Source organism: Pygocentrus nattereri, chromosome 22 (assembly GCF_015220715.1).
Source record: "Pygocentrus nattereri isolate fPygNat1 chromosome 22, fPygNat1.pri, whole genome shotgun sequence".
In the NCBI taxonomy this organism is placed as follows: Eukaryota; Metazoa; Chordata; class Actinopteri; order Characiformes; family Serrasalmidae; genus Pygocentrus; species Pygocentrus nattereri.
Window position 1 is genome coordinate 33,077,939 of NC_051232.1, and position 17,821 is coordinate 33,095,759.

Consider the following 17,821-nt stretch of genomic DNA (forward strand, 5'->3'; position numbering starts at 1 on the left):
TAGGGATGCCCACCAACACTACTTTTTCCGCTCTTACAATACATCCTTCAGCATTGGCTGATAATGAGTACTGTTATCAATACACTCAATACCATACACTCTAAACTAGGGCTAACCTGTTTCTGTTTATTCACTATATAAATAGTATGTACTATTTTACAAATTAGCAATAAGAACCATGTTTAACAACTGAAACACAAGCAAAATATTTTCATTAAAAACAGGACCGAGTGATATACAAACACAGGCTTTTCTGGCTCTGCAAAAACGGTGCAGAATGTTGATTCATGTCTGAATTTCCGAAGTTCAGTAATAATTACATTTGCTCACACTAACAGCAGCACTAGCTAAGCAGCGGATTTCCCGGCTTTGATGAAGTAAAAGACTGTGAGCCTGCACTGCAGCAGAGTGATGGAGGTGTGCAACAAGCAGGACTACAGTCACACAGGCGTGGCTAGTGGACTGACATGCTAAAGGTTAAACCAAAACTACAGGCTGTTATTACCCCAAGAGACTGGCCGTTCCTTCCATATGTCCGTATTAACGTTTGCTCCCTCAATAACAAACTGGACTAACATTCACTCTGACTGTACAGCTCAGCCATTCAAGTAAGACACCCTCGTTAGCATGTTTTACTCTGTGTGTGCGTTCTATGTACATTCTGGTGTATTTGTGACATAACAACACCTTAGAAATAATTCAAACAGGTACATCACCCACAACCACTTCCTTTCCGTGAAATGCTGTGTGCATCAGATATTGCGATTTCAATATAGTCTCGTCATCGGTGCAACCCTTAATTTCTGTTAAAATAGGTCAAATCTATACCATGTATACCAACAAAAATATTCTACATTCAAACCAGCATAGAGAAATGAATAAATCTATATACACTAAGCCCCTCTGTCGCTTCTGTGAGTCTCTCTTTTGCCGTGTTTCATGGAAATCAGGGTCAATAATCAAGACAAGGCATCTGGATGCATCCTCTCGAGAGTGAAGTGGGCGGAGATTGGGGAACGCTCATGTCCTTCCTAAAATGACATCATTTAAAAACTGTACAATAAGCTGTTTTATTTTATATGTGCTCTGTAAACAGGGTCACAAGACATGCACGACCTTCAATAATTGCCTAAATGCGTTCATTACATCAGTAATGCCGCAGAGGCATTTCTGCCCAGGCTCTCTAGACACGGCATATAAAACACAGGTGGCCAAATGTAATAAAGAATTAATTCAATTTGTCACTGACGCATCAATTAGAGGACTCCAGCGTTAATTAACTCAATCAACCACATCTGCAGCGTATATGGCCAGCTAACACAGGCAGTATGTTCCCTGTACTTAGAAACAAACAGAAAGCCAAACTAAGCCTAACTTCTTCCACTCTAAGCAAGTGTTAAGCTGGATTTTCAGTTGTTTTACTATAGGGGAAGCTCTGAAATGAAATGTTCCTGGTACTGTTTGCTTGTATTTCTTGTATGTTTAAGCAAATAAGGCCACAAAGCCAATATTTGCTAGAATATACGAGTGTGACACAGTACCGTATGGACAAACAGAGAGGAGACACGAGGATGCCATGCAAAGAATCTATCCAATTTGGGTTCGGCAAGTTATGCCAAATGACCACAGTAACCATAAGCCCCTTTTCTATCACCATATGCTCGCTGTAACATCACAAAACAGTCACCTGGTCTCTTAATACCAAATATCCAGCACAGGGACGCGAAACGGCTCAGGAACAAATTAAGAGGATTTGAATGGATTTGATTCAGATATGATAATCTAATAATCTACTCATCGCTTTAAGTCACTGTGCAGCACCAAAACAAACCGCTGAAACTGAGTTCAGTTATTCAGAGCATCCCGACCTCAGCAGCCAGAGCCAGACCTGCCTCTTCCCCTGGGGAGCCACTCCTCCTCACCTCACAGTTAGCCTGATCAGAGAGCCACAGTCAGCCTTACCCATCACGCACCTCGGCTACAGCTGCGGCTCGCTCATCCGCCAAATGAACATTTCGGCTTTGTCCAAACGGACTGAGCTCGCCGCACGACAACAAACTAAAAGGCCGAGGCTAGTGGTTCCCAGCTGTAAACAGAAATAAACACAGCAACCTGCGAACAGGGTACAGGACGAGCGGATTAACATTGCTAAAGACGGCAGGACCTCTAAGCGGCCAGACAAGCCTTCAAGAGAGGAGAGAGGGAGTGAGGGCGCAATTACAGCAGATTGAGGCCAGGCAGCTCCATTCACTCAGCACTGAACTTAATGATCCAAAACTGCCCATCCAGGACTCTGAAAGCCTGCACCGGATGAGTTGGCAGTTTGCAGTGGATGCATGTGACCTTCATCCCGTTCCAACTACAAGAAATATCGCAAGCAAGGAGGGTGACGGAACAACAGTGGAAAGAAGCAGACCACTAATAAAACCCAAACAAAGAGGGAAATAAAGCATCTGCTCTGAGTATTTCTCGAAAGTGACGGTTCATAGCAGCTGGTCTTAGAATTATAATACGACTGATGCACTCAAATCAGCGTTCGTCGTGAGCAAGGTGGGCGAATCAGGTGAACTGACATTGTACGCCAAACGAAAGCGTGTGAACCATAAGAGTAGAGCTCATTTCCTTTAATACTGAGCTAAAATGCATTCGTAGGACTAAAATAAGACTACAGAAGAACACAAAAGCTACAAGAAGGTGTTTGCTCCAGCATGTTTATACCTCACAAAAATTCAATGTCGGGAGGCCGTGAATAAGATTAAGATTAATTGACCCTTATTAGTCCCACAAATGGGAAATTTCACCTCCGCATTTAACCCATCCGTGAAGTGAAACACCACATACACACTAGTGAACACACACACACACACTAGGGGGCAGTGAGCACACTTGCCCGGAACGGTGGGCAGCCCAATCCGCAGCGCCCGGGGAGAAGTTGGGGGTCAGGTGTCTTGCTCAAGGACACCTCAGTCATGAACTGTCGGCTCTGGGGATCGAACCGGCGACCTTCCGGTCACGAGGCTGGTTCCCTGCATCCACAACACGACACGACGACAGCAAAGCGACAAACCATGCCTTGCTGCGCATTAAATATTCACGGCTGCAAAAAGCAACGACGGCCTCGGCTGTGAAACAGGCTCCTTCAGCAGAACCCACACTCTACTGTGCAGCGCTGTGAAAGAGAATGCTCTTTGAGGCATGCAGGTAAAAAAGCACTCTCCACAGGTGCACACCATTTCCTGTTGTGTCTAGACCGGGTTTCACTGATTAAAGCTGGGATTCTGTGCTGGCAGTTCAAAGAAAGGCCACAGCTGTGGCCACCGAGTCCGTCCAGTGTACCTCACTTGGACTCCCAGCATCGTACTTTAGACAAACCTACATCCTCCAAAACAAAGTCAGGCTATAAATTACAAGAGCTTTACAGGAGAGTGATGCAGTAATTCAGCACACCTTCAAATAGATCGGATATCAGCCAGACACGGCCGGTCCACCACATTCAAGACTGTTTCTCACTCATAATAAAACGGCGACATAATCTACAAATCTGCACAATCCTAAACTAATTACTGGCGTCTCGTTATTTTCACTAGAGTATCATTATATACTCATAATATAAGACCAAACCTTACTTACAGCCACTGACGGGGAAAAAAAATATATAGGTCAACATCAACAAAAATAATATATTATTTTAAATATACAATCTTCAAAAAAATGGTTCTTCAGTGGTTCTTTAGCAAACACAGTGGCTCCATGTAGAACCATAAATACCCAAAAGACCCCTTTTGCATGATTAAAGGGTTCTCACATCCTGAAAGTTTTTCAGATTGAAAGTGAATCTTTTGTATATGATTCTACACAGAACCCTTCCGAAAAGGGTTCCATGTAGCACCGAAAAGGGTTTTTCTATCGTTATAACTTCTTGGCGCCACATAGAACCATTTTCAAAAAGGTTCAGTATAGAACCATCTAAAGCACATTCTCCGCTGACTCTGAATTGACTCCAGATTGTGCTGAGGGGACTTTTGAACTGTGTTCTCAGGTGTGATGGAGCTCCAACCAGTACCTCTAGGAATGAGTTGGAGTGACCCAGAACTGATCATCCAACATCAGTACCTGACCTCACTAATGCTCAACCAAATCCTCACAGCAATGCTCCAGCATTTCCACAGTGGCAAGCCTTGCCCAAAGTGTAGAGCCGTGTCACTGCAGCAGAAGGGGTCAAACTCCTTTTAATACTCTAGATTTTGGAATAAACTTTGGGCAAGCAGGTGTCCACAAACTTTTGGCCATGTCATGTATGTAAGTAGGTCTATATGGGTTTTCAGGTTAGGAAATGAGCTCAAGATGTATATTAATATTGATTGGAGAGATTTTTTTGATTAATAATTAGGGAGAAAAGCCAACATTACCTGCTTACTCGTCCGAAGCTTGACGTCACTTTGCATCTACAGTACACAAGAACCTTTAAAGAACACTGGGACCGGATCGGTACTCGGTATCAAGCACAGATGTCAGAAAACTGGGTCCGTACGTCTCCCCCGTCGTAAAAAGGTACAATTTACTAATAAGCTCAAGATAACAGCATCCCTCATCCTCAAAACCACCAGCAACACTGAAGTCCCTTACTGTGCCTGACGTCCTGGGAACAAGCTTATCTGGCCTTGCTTTGTACATCGGACATGCGGAGCTCTGGAGACACAAACACAAAAGAGCCAATTGCAGGAAGAGGGAATGTTTTGAGTCACTCCCACAGATTAAACAGACAACAGAGATACTGGGAGCCTAATGCAAAGGCACACAGAGGAATGAGCCTCAGGCAATGAGAACTGAACTAAAAAAAAGGCACATTTATAGTGGAAAACGGTCCGAAATTAACTAGAAATGATCCTGGGAAATAAAAAGCCTTTTCAGAAAGCACCACCTTGCTGAAGCAAGAGCAAACAAACAATATAATAGAACATTTCACAGTCTTTACTTTGGGGAGAAATACTAAAACCAGGTTAAAAAGCAAAGCAAAGCTGTAAAACATTTCACTCCTAGGTGAGCAGCATCTCATCTTCATCAAGGACCTCCTCTATGGGAGGCAAATCCAGCCAAAAGGGAAATGAAAAGGAAAATGCAGACCTCTTTTTGCCTTTTTTCCGAACATCTGCGCAAATATCCTGCCAAAATTGTAAATGAAATGCCTTCACTTGCAATTTCATTTTTCACGTAAGCGCGAGCCGTTTGTGACAAAAATAAAAATAAACTGAAAACGCCGATTCGTCGTTTCGTTTTAGTCGTTATTCTGGTTTTTCACGGCCAAATCTAAAGTGAAAAGGCTAACAGACGAAAGAAAACACAAGCTTCACTTTGGCTTTGGCTTTTCTTCATGAAACGCAGAAAACGTGTCAAAACTAAAATCTAAACGCAAAGTTTACTTTCTTTTTTCTTTTTCATGGCGATCGGCTGCAAATCTGACAAAATTAAAACGAAAACGCAAAACGGATGAATCAGCAGCAAAGTGGCCGTCTGTGATTCCGCTTTCGGCGCCGACGCGCTTTAACGGTCAGAACGAAAAGGAAAATGAAAACGAGCATCAGCGCCACCTGCTGGAGATTCACTTCTCATTTTCCGGTTTTGTCTTTTTCTTTTTCTAACTGACCAACATGCAAATATATGTTAAAAAGAAGTGGGTTCATGCAAATTTCAGCACTGATTTAAATGAAAGTAAACTGAGGAAGCTGTGAGGCACTGGAGAGTGGGAGAACCCTGGTTTCCCAGACTGGCTGCTTTTAGCACCTGGCTAACCTGAGTCAGTGTCACTCACACAGCACAGCGAACTGATGATGCTGTAGATCAAACAAGACACAAAAACACAGATTTCAGTTTAAACGTCCCTAAAAAGGAGGTTCATACTGCAGTCAATGCTTTTACCCAGCGAGCGCCAGATATACTGCGGTTCACCCCTAAAACCACTACGACCGTACAGAGAAACCCAGTCTGCCAGCTGGTGTCTGAACACGGTGATGCGCTCTGATATGGATCTCTCTCCCACTGACCCATGACAGACTGGCCAGTGTCTGTCACATACTGACCGAGATCAATTAACCACTCAGGAGCAAAGGTCGGCCTTCAAACTTGAAAGAAACAATGATTTGACATTTACCGCGATATGTCTCGAAATTGACTGACAAATTTTTTTATCGTGATAACGTTTTTGGCCGTATCGTCCAGCCCTAACTACGGGAAGTTTTAAGCGTATCTCTGGAAACGAATAAGAGACAGAAATAAAGCCATCATGCAGTCAATAGTGAGGTCCTTGTACAGTCAATCTCACTTTTCTACTCTCGTATAAACTCAATTTGTTTCTGATCAAATCAAACGAGAAGGCTGACACGGCAAGAAAGCATGGAGAGCGAGAGCGAGCGAGAGAGAGAGAGAACGAGAGGTAGAGAGAGAGTGAGCGAGAGAACGAGACAGAGAGAGAAAGACAGAGAGAGAGTGAGCAAGAGAACGAGACAGAGAGAGAAAGACAGAGAGAGAGAGAACGAGAGAGGTAGAGAAAGTGAGTGAGAGAACACGAGAGATGAAAGAGAGAGAAAGAGAACGAGAAGTAGAGAGAGAGTGAGCGAGAGAACAAGAGACAGAGAGAAAGACAGCGAGAGAGAGAACGAGAGAGGTAGAAAGAGGTAGAGAAAGTGAGTGAGAGAACACGAGAGATGAAAGAGAGAGAGAGCGAGAGAGAGAGTGAGAGAATGAGAGGTAGAGAGAGAGTGAGTGAGAGAACAAGAGACAGAGAGACAGAGAGAGAGAGAGCGCGAGAGAACAAGAGAGGGAGAGAGAGAACACGAAAAGGAGAGAGAGAACACGAGAGGGAGAGAACCAGAGATGGGGAGAGAGAGAGAGAGAGCGCGAGCGAGAGAGAGAGAGAGAGTGAGAGAGAGAGAGAACGAGCAAGAGAACAAGAGATGGAGAAAGAGAGAGAGAGAGAGAGAGCGCGAGAGAACAAGAGAGGGAGAGAGAGAACACGAAAAGGAGAGAGAGAACACGAGAGGGAGAGAACCAGAGATGGGGAGAGAGAGAGAGAGAGCGAGAGAGAGAGCGAGAGAGAGCGAGAGAGAGAAAGCGAGAGCGAGAGAGAGAGCGAGAGAGAGAGAGAGCGAGAGAGAGAGAGCGAGAGCGCGAGAGAGAGAGAGAGAGAGCGAGAGAAAGCGCATTAGTCAAATGGACACTTTACACTTCTGTACAGTTTGGGGTAGCGCTGTCAAATCACTGCTGAAGGAATAATCAGGGGGTGTTTATATGTGGTGGACCTGATCCGATCAAAAAGAACCTTGGTGTGATTGCTGTACTAGTACAGTTAGCTAGAACAAGTGACAAATCACCATGAAAAACTTGGGAAGTGGACCGAGACCCACTAAGGAGGCCGATCTCAGATCTTTTCCAGACAAATGTCCAAACAGACCAAACACAGGCTGAACTGCCGCCTAGTTTCATATCGCTGGTGTCTGAACGTTGCATCTCCACATTTCAGTTTCTGTCCTAATTTGTCAAAGCCTGTTGCTCTTTACATCCTGTGTAAATTCTAGGATGGACCAAACGAAACAGCCCAAAACGACTTAGACAAAAGTCTGGTTCCACTGACTGACACTAAAAGTAAAGTAGGTTTTTTCACCGTATTGGGCGATTTTGGAGGTTTTCTTCTGACAACAGCGAGACACATGACAAGAATAACCATGCCATGAAACGAATGGCACATTAATACAGTGACACTTAAATACAATAATACATACTAACACATTAACACCTCCTACTTAACAGGCTGAAAAGCGTAAGACGCCACCGCTGCTGTAGAACATCACAAAACAGAAAAACTAAATTTATATCAAATGTACTTCATAAATGATGCCCAATCAGTCTGGTCTTTTCTGTCCATGCCTTGTGTTTACATCTCCAGGTTTGAAGCACGAATGCAAAACAATTCAGAAGAAGTTTTCTTTCTCTGCTTTGAAGAAAGAGGCGACCAAACTACCAACGTAAACACACCCTTACTCTGCATACTGGTAGTTTCTCCAAGGGCACAGAGGTTAAGCGTGCCTCAGAAACGTCACCGATGCCGTTCCTGACCATTACGAAACGGCAGGACATCCTATTCGACACGCAGCAAAGACTGTGATTCACACAGTAAATAGCGACGGAACTGAACACCATCCTAGCAGGCAATTAGTGTTTAGCCTACCTGTAGCTCGGAGTCGACCAGCTGTTGTCAAAGCAGAGCGCAGAGTCAGACAGCTGAACCCAGCAGAGCCGCGAGCCCTGGGGACGAGCAGCTCAGCCAGGAAAGCAGAGGTCATCCGAAGGCGGTAGGCTGAAGTGGCAGGCACAGCGTCCTCGACCACGCCCAACGGGCATAATCACGGCGAGCGGGACTCAATGTCCAAGATTGCAGCACAAACAGCACAATCACAGGGCGGGCAGTGCTGATAAAATTCAATATCACCACGTTTTCTGGCGCTCTTAGTTTGTTTCGACCGGACTATTTGTTTCAGACAGAACCTTTTATAGTTTATTTCCAAAAGCACAGCAAAAGCGACACGATGTGTACTACAGAAACTTCCTACACGTTTATACAGTTGACACGACAGACCAAGTATCAGACACAAATCTTCTTAAAGAAGAATACAGCTGAAAAATTAAACAAGTGATCAAAATAACGTTAAAAAAGGAAATTTACTAACCAGACAGGCCAAAAAGGTGAAATCAAATCTCAAGTGCAATAATAATACTTGAGATTAAAAATGCTGTGAGAGCGCCCCCTGCTGTTCATCAGAGCGTCGCCGCTCACCAGTTTCAGTCTCCATTTCCCAAACTCTTTAGCCGAGCATGGTAAAGTCAGTGCTTCTAATAAACAGAGGACACGTTCAGCTCCGTCTCCTCATTGTTCACCATCATCACTGGAATATTTCATCAATGTTAACACAGGAAGGTGATCAGAGAGGCGGTGGAGTTCGAGTCGGAAGCGTCTGAGATGTTTAAAACGCAGAGTTAGAAGAGAAAAACATCTCCCAGTGAAAGCCGCGTTTTACAGTGGGAATAAATGAAGCTCATTATGCTGGTAGTGAACTACGCCGCCTGACTCAGCCGCATCAGAACCAGAGAAACGGGCCTTAAACAGAAGTCAGGACCCTGCTGGGGTTCATCCTAAAGTTAGGACAGGACTTAGGAGGTTTAGTCGAGTTAGGATGGTGTGATACTGTTTTCTAATCTGGATTTAATGAAGAGATTATAAAGCTATGTAGATTAAGAATGCAACAAATAGGCTGATGGGTCTTCTAATAAATAGACGCTTCAGACGTCTGGTTCCTATCACCACTACTGTGAACGATTCTCTAGGCAGAGGCGCTTCATGTCAAACCACATCTAACTCTAAACTCCAGCCACTGCACCGATCAAGCGTTGACTTATCGTCATGTTCTCAACATCTTACTAACTGAGCAGAGTCATTAATTTGAGACCCATTATATAAGGACTGGGGCTTATTAGATATAATCCAGGGGCCACATCCCTTCGCACTGTTGAAGGCGTGTTTAGTGGCTAGAGTGTAATTAATACAGAGACTACAACAAGTACTACTGTTCAAACATCTACTGCATTTGTACCACATAAGCAGAACAACAGTCTCTGGTCCAGGAGGAAAAGAAGATGCTCTGCAGTGAGAGTGCTGTACTCCAAAATGAGCTGCTCCTAATGATTTAGCTCATGACACGATGCTGAACGCGTTCAAGTGTTTCAGTAGAGACCACCATCCCACACACTCGAAGCAAATCCATTCCCATCCCCCTAAATGACTCAAATTTCAGCATCAGTCACAATATCCACACTGTTAACGGGCGAATGGGGCTACTTAAGCTGCCCATGTGCCAAACTGAATTTTAAAAACAAAGAATAAAGACTTCTTTTGTCGATGCCCTTGCGCTCCTGCTCTTTTCTGAGAACATGAACGTGATTGTGAGGAGTTTCCTTAGTGCTGGACATTTTCTCGATCATAAAAACCAAGGCTTCAGTGAATAATGACGGTGTTGCTTACAGGCCGTCACTAAGGCTACGTCCACATCATGAGTCAATCCGATCTCTCTGACTCGATGGTTCACAATCGTTTAGGTCAGTGAATCAAATCTGTCATTAATGTGATGAACCGGCTCCTGAACTGACCCTCATGAGCTCCTCCTACTCAGTAACGTCGCGTGACCGAATCGCTGCATCATCAGCACAAACTAACGAGCAGAACGAGCTTCGCTGAGAAGATCATTAACTCTGATCAGCTCTCAGCTTCATTATTAGAGCCAGACGGAGGAGAAAAGGGCGAGAGGAGCTGCTTTTCCACCGGTTATAGGCTTTAACGACCGTTCGGCGCTGCTGCCATGGTAACGCTGAATGATGGAACGGAGAAAAAGCACATGAATTCCGATCTGAGCGTCACATTAAGGTCACATGGCCACGAATCGGATACGTATCCGAGGGTCGTTTCAGGAGAAGGATCATCACATTAACGAGAGATTAGAGTCTCTTACCTAAACGAGTGTGAACCATCGGAGAGACTCAGATTCGAGCAACGAGGCTTGTAATGTGAACGCAGCCACAGTGACTCCGATCGTACGCAGAAAGATCGGATTTGTGTCCACACAGCCCTGAAAACACCAGATCCGAGTCACACTAGGGCAAAAAAATCAAATTCACGCCACTTCAACCTGGTAATGTGAACGTAGCCTAAGGACAAATTCAGTGTAAAACCAAAAACACTTCATCTCCTGAACTCCAGTATAAGGACAGATGGTCCAAACTCCATTCGGGAGCGAAGTCGGAAACATTTCTCCCTGACACGACCAGCATCATCAGAAAAATACTGCCACTGTCCACTCATCAGATAACTGTGCTCCATTTAGCTAGGCCAATTAGTATAGCGCAGGCTTGTGCGCCGTGCAGAGCGAAGAATTACAAACAAGCTTTGTCAGCCCTGCTCCACTGGAATAGGTCTCATAAAAGAAGAGCGTCTCTTATCAGAGCTCGGCAGCAGTTTATACACAATACACTCTCCCACGCCGTGCAATAAAAGCTCCTTGGTTCTATTGTGTTTAGCCAAGAACAATCCCTCTTAGCAGGCCAGCCTTTCTGGAATTGCGGAGGGCTTTGTGCTCAGACAACTGCTGCAGGCCTACAGGGAACCCTGCCACCCAATGAAATGGTATCGGCTCGTGTAGAGTGGTCGGCCGTGCTGATAGCGCAGGTAACGTGCCTGCAAAGGGTTGGAGACACCCAGCTCAACACGCTGTCTAACAGGCAGCTGGACTTGCAGTATAATCCGGAAAGATTACCACCTTCGATGTCATAATCTTCCAGATTACACCACAAATCCGGCCGGCTTGACTTACTATTACTACACAAACCTGACATAAAAGAACGTCTCGGGCATCGGGCAATGCATCCGTTCCCACTTCACGCTCCAGCTTCGAGAGGCATTAAACGCTTCGGACGTCAGGTTCCTGTCACCGCCACTGTGAACGCTTCTCACTCGAAAAGCTTCTCTTGGCAGAGGCATTTCACGTCAAAGCGCTCTGAATGATGTCGTGCACGTCTTAACCGTTTAATTACGCAGAAACAAGTCGGCTCACTACAGACAGGCCAGACGTTCTACGATCATCCGATAAACAGATCCAGTAATGAGGCGCCAACTCACAGCTCCCCTGAAGAAAACGTGTTTTGGGGGTTGTTAACAGAAAACACTGGAAAGCTTCCACTTCCATCCAGCCTGCATATCCCACTGCAGCAGAAGGCAGGCATCTCTCAGGAGCGGCGCTGGCACTTCTCCAAGCTTTTCTTGCCCTCTCCTCCTCATAATTCTGCCTTTATCTCCACCGCTGGACATTTTCCTTCCTCCTGACTTTTAAAAGGAGGCAGGACAGACGCACGGGAGCTGAATAAACGGCAGCTGAATAAACGGTAGCGGTGCTGCAGGTTCAGTCGAGCCTGACTGTTTGATGGTGGATGGCATTGGCATGTTAATGAAGACGTAGAGAGAGAGTTGAGTCATGAGGAAACTTTGTAAACCGGCGAGTCAGACTTAGGTTTCGGCCTCGTCCCATCAGAATGAGAAATGCTGCTACTGACATGCTTCCTTTGCTGGCCCAACTGGCTAGATAACACCAGACGTTAATAAAGGAAAACTCCACCAATGTTTCAAAAATTCTGTGTAATTAAACGGCTGAGATGTAAACAGAGGCGTGAAGTGGTTCAGACGTCTTTACAGTGGTGGTGATGGGAACCAGGCGTCGCCATGACTACAACACAAATACAGCCCCTTTATTTACCATCCAGAACCACCAGAGAACCTACACGACTACTCTGAGTTCCTATGGATAGCTGAATATGGTAAACTAGAGGAGAAAATGGGAAAAAAAGCAAGCTTTCTTTGGGGACTATTTTGCCTTAGAACACCCTACATATATTCCTCCACGATGTACAGATTAAAATAAATCGATTAATCGCAAAAATAACCTACCATAAAACAACGTCTGAAGCATCAGGCACTGTTTATAACCACTTCATGTGATATCTTACCGTGAGGGAGTCTTTAGAGGCGGACGTCTGGTTCCTATCACCACCATTGCGGACAACTCCGACTCAAAATTTCACAGCAAAGCGCTCTGAACGGCACTTTTCATCGCGATTACCGAAATTTCGAAAACTCGGTCGGGTTCCCCTTTAAAGTAACGTTCGCTGGAGACCAGTTAGCTTAGCTTTCCGAGCTAAAATAACGACTTTTTTAACGGCTGGTACTTTTTCCCCGCTTTTCTACACAAACTGTGAAGCCCATTATCACAGAAAAGCACTTTGGCTGAGATAAAACACCCAAAAGGTTGGACTCACCGGCATCATCTTGGCGTCGTGTCGCATTTAAAGCGAATCCGTGTTGTTTTCTCTGCCCTGTGTGGCTAACCTAACCTAGCGTTAGCGTAGCCACCGACCGCGGTGAAGGTTTCCGTACCTGGCCGGTTAAACTAACTTAACTCACACTTTCTATATCCTCTTTTCCCCTTCGCTGCGTTTTCCCAGCTGGATGAAAAGCGATAAATGTCTCCGTCAGGCTTGTGAGGGTCCCTCCTTCATGGCTGGGTCGACCTGTTGCGGTGAAGTCGGTGGAGAAAGTTCGGCCGCAGCGCTGCGCGCTAACAGGCTTAGCACCGAGCTAACGCCGCTCCAAAGTTTCCCAAGCGCAGGACTTCGCTCCAGCTCAGGTAACTCCCGGGATATCTTCGAAAAAAACCACCCTCTAACGTTGGAAATGTCTCCGTTCACTTTACACCGACTCGCGAACACCCCGGTTCTCGCCCAGTTCCTTGGTTTGGCTTTTTAAAGCGTGTTTTCAGGACATTTCTCCCGACTCCGGCGCCTCAGCCTCGGACATCCAAACGAGTCGCCGAGCACTCCCAGCCAGAGAGCCACCAGCGAGGACTCGTTCACTTGAGTCGGCTCCTTTCAACGAACCGTTCGAGCCGATTCACTGGTTGCGACTGAACCGAAACCTTTTTATCGTCCACACTTGTAAAAAAACAAGCATGAATTAAGGGGTTTGGTAAAGGCCGTGGTTCTATTTAGAACCATGAGTTCTATATAGAACCATTTGCATGCTTGAATGGCTCTTCGGACTGACGGAGAATGTGCTGTATAGCGTGTAGGGGTGGGCGATATATCGCTAAAATAACCACATCGCGATACTTCAGGGTCAGTTCCGCGGTTAAACGTACCATTAAAAACAATAAAGAGAATGATTCACATTCAGCATTTCACATCCTATACGTACACACTTAAAACTGCTCCCCGGGCGCTGCGGATAGGGCTGCCCACCGCTCTGGGCAAGTGTGCTCACTGCCCCCTAGTGTGTGTGTGTTCACTAGTGTGTATGTGGTGTTTCACTTCACGGATGGGTTAAATGTGGAGGTGGAATTTCCCCGTTTGTGGGATTAAAAAGGGTCTCTTAATCTTAAAACTTGTAGCCTCTTTATATTAATTTGTGGCCTCATTATAGTGAATTGTAGCCTCAACTTGTAATCACAAAATCACAATTTCTGGCCTTGCTATTGTAATTAGTGGCCTCAAGACAGTAATTTGTGACCTTAACATGATAAATTGTGGTTTAAATGTAGTAATTTGTGAGCTCAATATCTAAAATTGTGGCCTCATTATAGTAAATTGTAGCCTCAATATAATAAATTGTGGCCTCATTATATAAATTGTAGCCTCAATATAATAAATTGTGGCCTCATTATAGTAAATTGTAGTCTTAATATAATAAATTGTGGCCTCATTATAGTAAATTGTAGCCTCAATATAATAAATTGTGGCCTCATTATAGTAAATTGTAGCCTCAATATAATAAATTGTGGCCTCATTATAGTAAATTGTAGTCTCAATATAATAAATTGTGGCCATCATATAGTAAATTGTAGTCTTAATATAATAAATTGTGGCCTCATTATAGTAAATTGTAGCCTCAATATAATAAATTGTGGCCTCATTATAGTAAATTGTAGTCTCAATATAATAAATTGTGGCCTCATTATAGTAAATTGTAGTCTTAATATAATAAATTGTGGCCTCATTATAGTAAATTGTAGTCTCAATATAATAAATTGTGGCCTCATTATAGTAAATTGTAGCCTCAATATAATAAATTGTGGCCTCATTATAGTAAATTGAGGTCTCAATATAATAAATTGTGGCCTCATATAGTAAATTGTAGTCTTAATATAATAAATTGTGGCCTCATTATAGTAAATTGTAGTCTCAATATAATAAATTGTGGCCTCATTATAGTAAATTGTAGTCTTAATATAATAAATTGTGGCCTCATTATAGTAAATTGTAGTCTCAATATAATAAATTGTGGCCTCATTATAGTAAATTGTAGTCTCAATATAATAAATTGTGGCCTCATATAGTAAATTGTAGCCTCAATATAATAAATTGTGGCCTCATATAGTAAATTGTAGCCTCAATATAATAAATTGTGGCCTCATTATAGTAAATTGAGGTCTCAATATAATAAATTGTGACCTCATATAGTAAATTGTAGTCTTAATATAATAAATTGTGGCCTCATTATAGTAAATTGTAGTCTCAATATAATAAATTGTGGCCTCATTATAGTAAATTGTAGTCTTAATATAATAAATTGTGGCCTCATTATAGTAAATTGAGGTCTCAATATAATAAATTGTGACCTCATATAGTAAATTGTAGTCTTATTATAATAAATTGTGGCCTCATTATAGTAAATTGTAGTCTCAATATAATAAATTGTGGCCTCATTATAGTAAATTGTAGTCTTAATATAATAAATTGTGGCCTCATTATAGTAAATTGTAGTCTCAATATAATAAATTGTGGCCTCATTATAGTAAATTGTAGTCTCAATATAATAAATTGTGGCCTCATTATAGTAAATTGTAGCCTCAATATAATAAATTGTGGCCTCATTATAGTAAATTGTAGTCTCAATATAATAAATTGTGGCCTCATTATAGTAAATTGTAGCCTCAATATAATAAATTGTAGCCTCAATATAATAAATTGTGGCCTCATATAGTAAATTGTAGTCTTAATATAATAAATTGTGGCCTCATTATAGTAAATTGTAGTCTCAATATAATAAATTGTGGCCTCATATAGTAAATTGTAGTCTCAATATAATAAATTGTGGCCTCATTATAGTAAATTGTAGTCTCAATATAATAAATTGTGGCCTCATTATAGTAAATTGTAGTCTCAATATAATAAATTGTGGCCTCATATAGTAAATTGTGGGCTTGTTACAGTAATTTGTGGCCTTAATATGGTAATTTGTGGTCTGTATATATTAATTTGTGGCTGTCTGTGGCCTGAACACAGGAAAGCACTCCACTCCTGACACGGCCGCTTTGTTTCGGTCATCACTGAGAAAGTTTACAGGGTCTGATGTGAGACGCGCCGCCGTTCAGGGGTCATAGAGGAACCTGCTGAGTCAGGCTGGTTCACAGCGGTCGTGACTGGAACCGGACGTCTGAGGCCGCTAAAAGCCACGTCACGAAAACATCCTGGACGCGGTTACGGACGCACCGCCTGGCCAGGCTTTGCTTCAACATCGTTTTCAGGTGAAAACCGTGTAGAAAACATTCAGACCTGTGGGACAAACAGGCTACACCGCTGTCTCAGCCGTCGCACCCCCGGGTCAGATCAGACGGCTAGGAAAACATGTAGAAAAACGGGTGAAACTCCCCTTTAAGAGTCCGGTCCTGGACACGGCACAGCGGAAAATTAGAAAAGCAGTGCCCTCAAAACAGGAATTCATGCCCTCAATACATTATTTTGTGCCCTCAATATATATTATATGATAATATATGTTATATACTATATTCAGGACTCAATATAATAATTTGTGGTCTCAATATAATAATTTGTGGTCTCAATATAGTAATTTGAGGTCACAGGATAGTAATTTGTGGTCTCAATATAGTAATTTGAGGACACAGTATAGTAACTCGTGCCCTCAATACATTGTTTTGTGCCCTCAATATATATAATATTATACTGTATGTTATATACTATATTCAGGCCTCAATATAATAATTTGTGGCCTCAATATAGTAATCTGAGGTCCCAGTATAGTAATTCGTGCCCTCGATACATTATTTTGTGCCCTCAAAACAGTCATTTCAGGCCTCAGTACAGTGATTTGAGGCCCGGTGAAGAATCTCACTAAGCCTAGAAGAGCAACGTCGTAAAAACGATGTAGCCGATAGTCCAGCCAGCTGTAGGCGGTCCAGCATGTCCAGTGTTTTAAATCGCCTCTCTGACTTTACTTCCCGAAAACGATTCATAGAATCGGACGCTCGGAATGAATCGGTTCGCAAGACTGAATCGAACTTTCCATCGCCCGCGCGAGCCCGGCCCCGAGTGACGTGGGGCGAAGGGAGCTCGAGCTGGAATTTCAGCTCCGCCCCGCGAGCGCTCCGCTCTGAGCTCTGAGAACCGCAGAACCCAGAGGAACCCGAACACACAGCCGAGCGCCAGCAGCGTTACTGGGGCTTAGTGAGAACTCCGGAGCGCGAGCGGCGCCTCCCCGCAGAGCCACTAAGGCGACAGGGCGCCTGTTTCTCAGCAAGGCGTGCTCACAGAATCATACTGAGGCCACAAGTTCAGCTTCTCACAACTCAGTACAGCATTTTTTGCCTCTTTACAGTAAATGGTCGCCTCGGTATAGTAAATAATGGCCTCAACTCATGGCCTCAATTTGTAGACTCAATATATTAACGTGTGGCCTCAATATTATTTGCAGTCTCAGTATTATTTGTGGCCTCAACTCATAGCCTAATATATTGCTTTGTGGCCTCATTATAGTAAATATATTATATTATATGTTCTATACTATATTCAGGCCTCAGTATAATAATTTGTGCCCTCAATATATATTATATGTTCTATACTATATTCGGGCCTCAGTATAGTAATTTGTGCCCTCAGTATAGTAATTTGTGGCCTCGATATATATTATATGTTCTATACTATATTCGGGCCTCAGTATAGTAATTGGTGGCCTCAGTATAGTAATTGGTGGCCTCAGTATAGTAATTTGTGGCCTCGATATATATTATGTTATATGTTCTATACTATATTCGGGCCTCAGTATAGTAATTTGTGGCCTCAGTATAGTAATTTGTGGCCTCAGTATAGTAATTTGTGCCCTCAATATATATTATATTATATGTTCTATACTATATTCAGGCCTCAGTATAGTAATTGGTGG

General features: G+C 43.3%; 1 protein-coding gene across 3 annotated transcripts in view; it reads right to left on the reverse strand.

Annotated features, from left to right (window-relative positions):
• tp53bp2a (tumor protein p53 binding protein, 2a) overlaps positions 1-13,478 on the reverse strand; it is a 49,282-nt gene extending 35,804 nt beyond the window's left edge. For 2 of the 3 annotated variants that reach the window (XM_037532669.1, XM_037532668.1), the window contains exon 1: positions 4,410-4,532. In XM_037532669.1, the coding sequence (XP_037388566.1) occupies positions 4,410-4,445 (36 nt within the window). In that variant the 5' untranslated portion in view covers positions 4,446-4,532. Of the gene's footprint in view, positions 1-4,409; positions 4,533-12,906 lie in introns of those variants that run through there. The other variant, XM_037532667.1, reaches the window with a different exon arrangement.
• Positions 13,479-17,821: the final 4,343 nt, after the last annotated feature.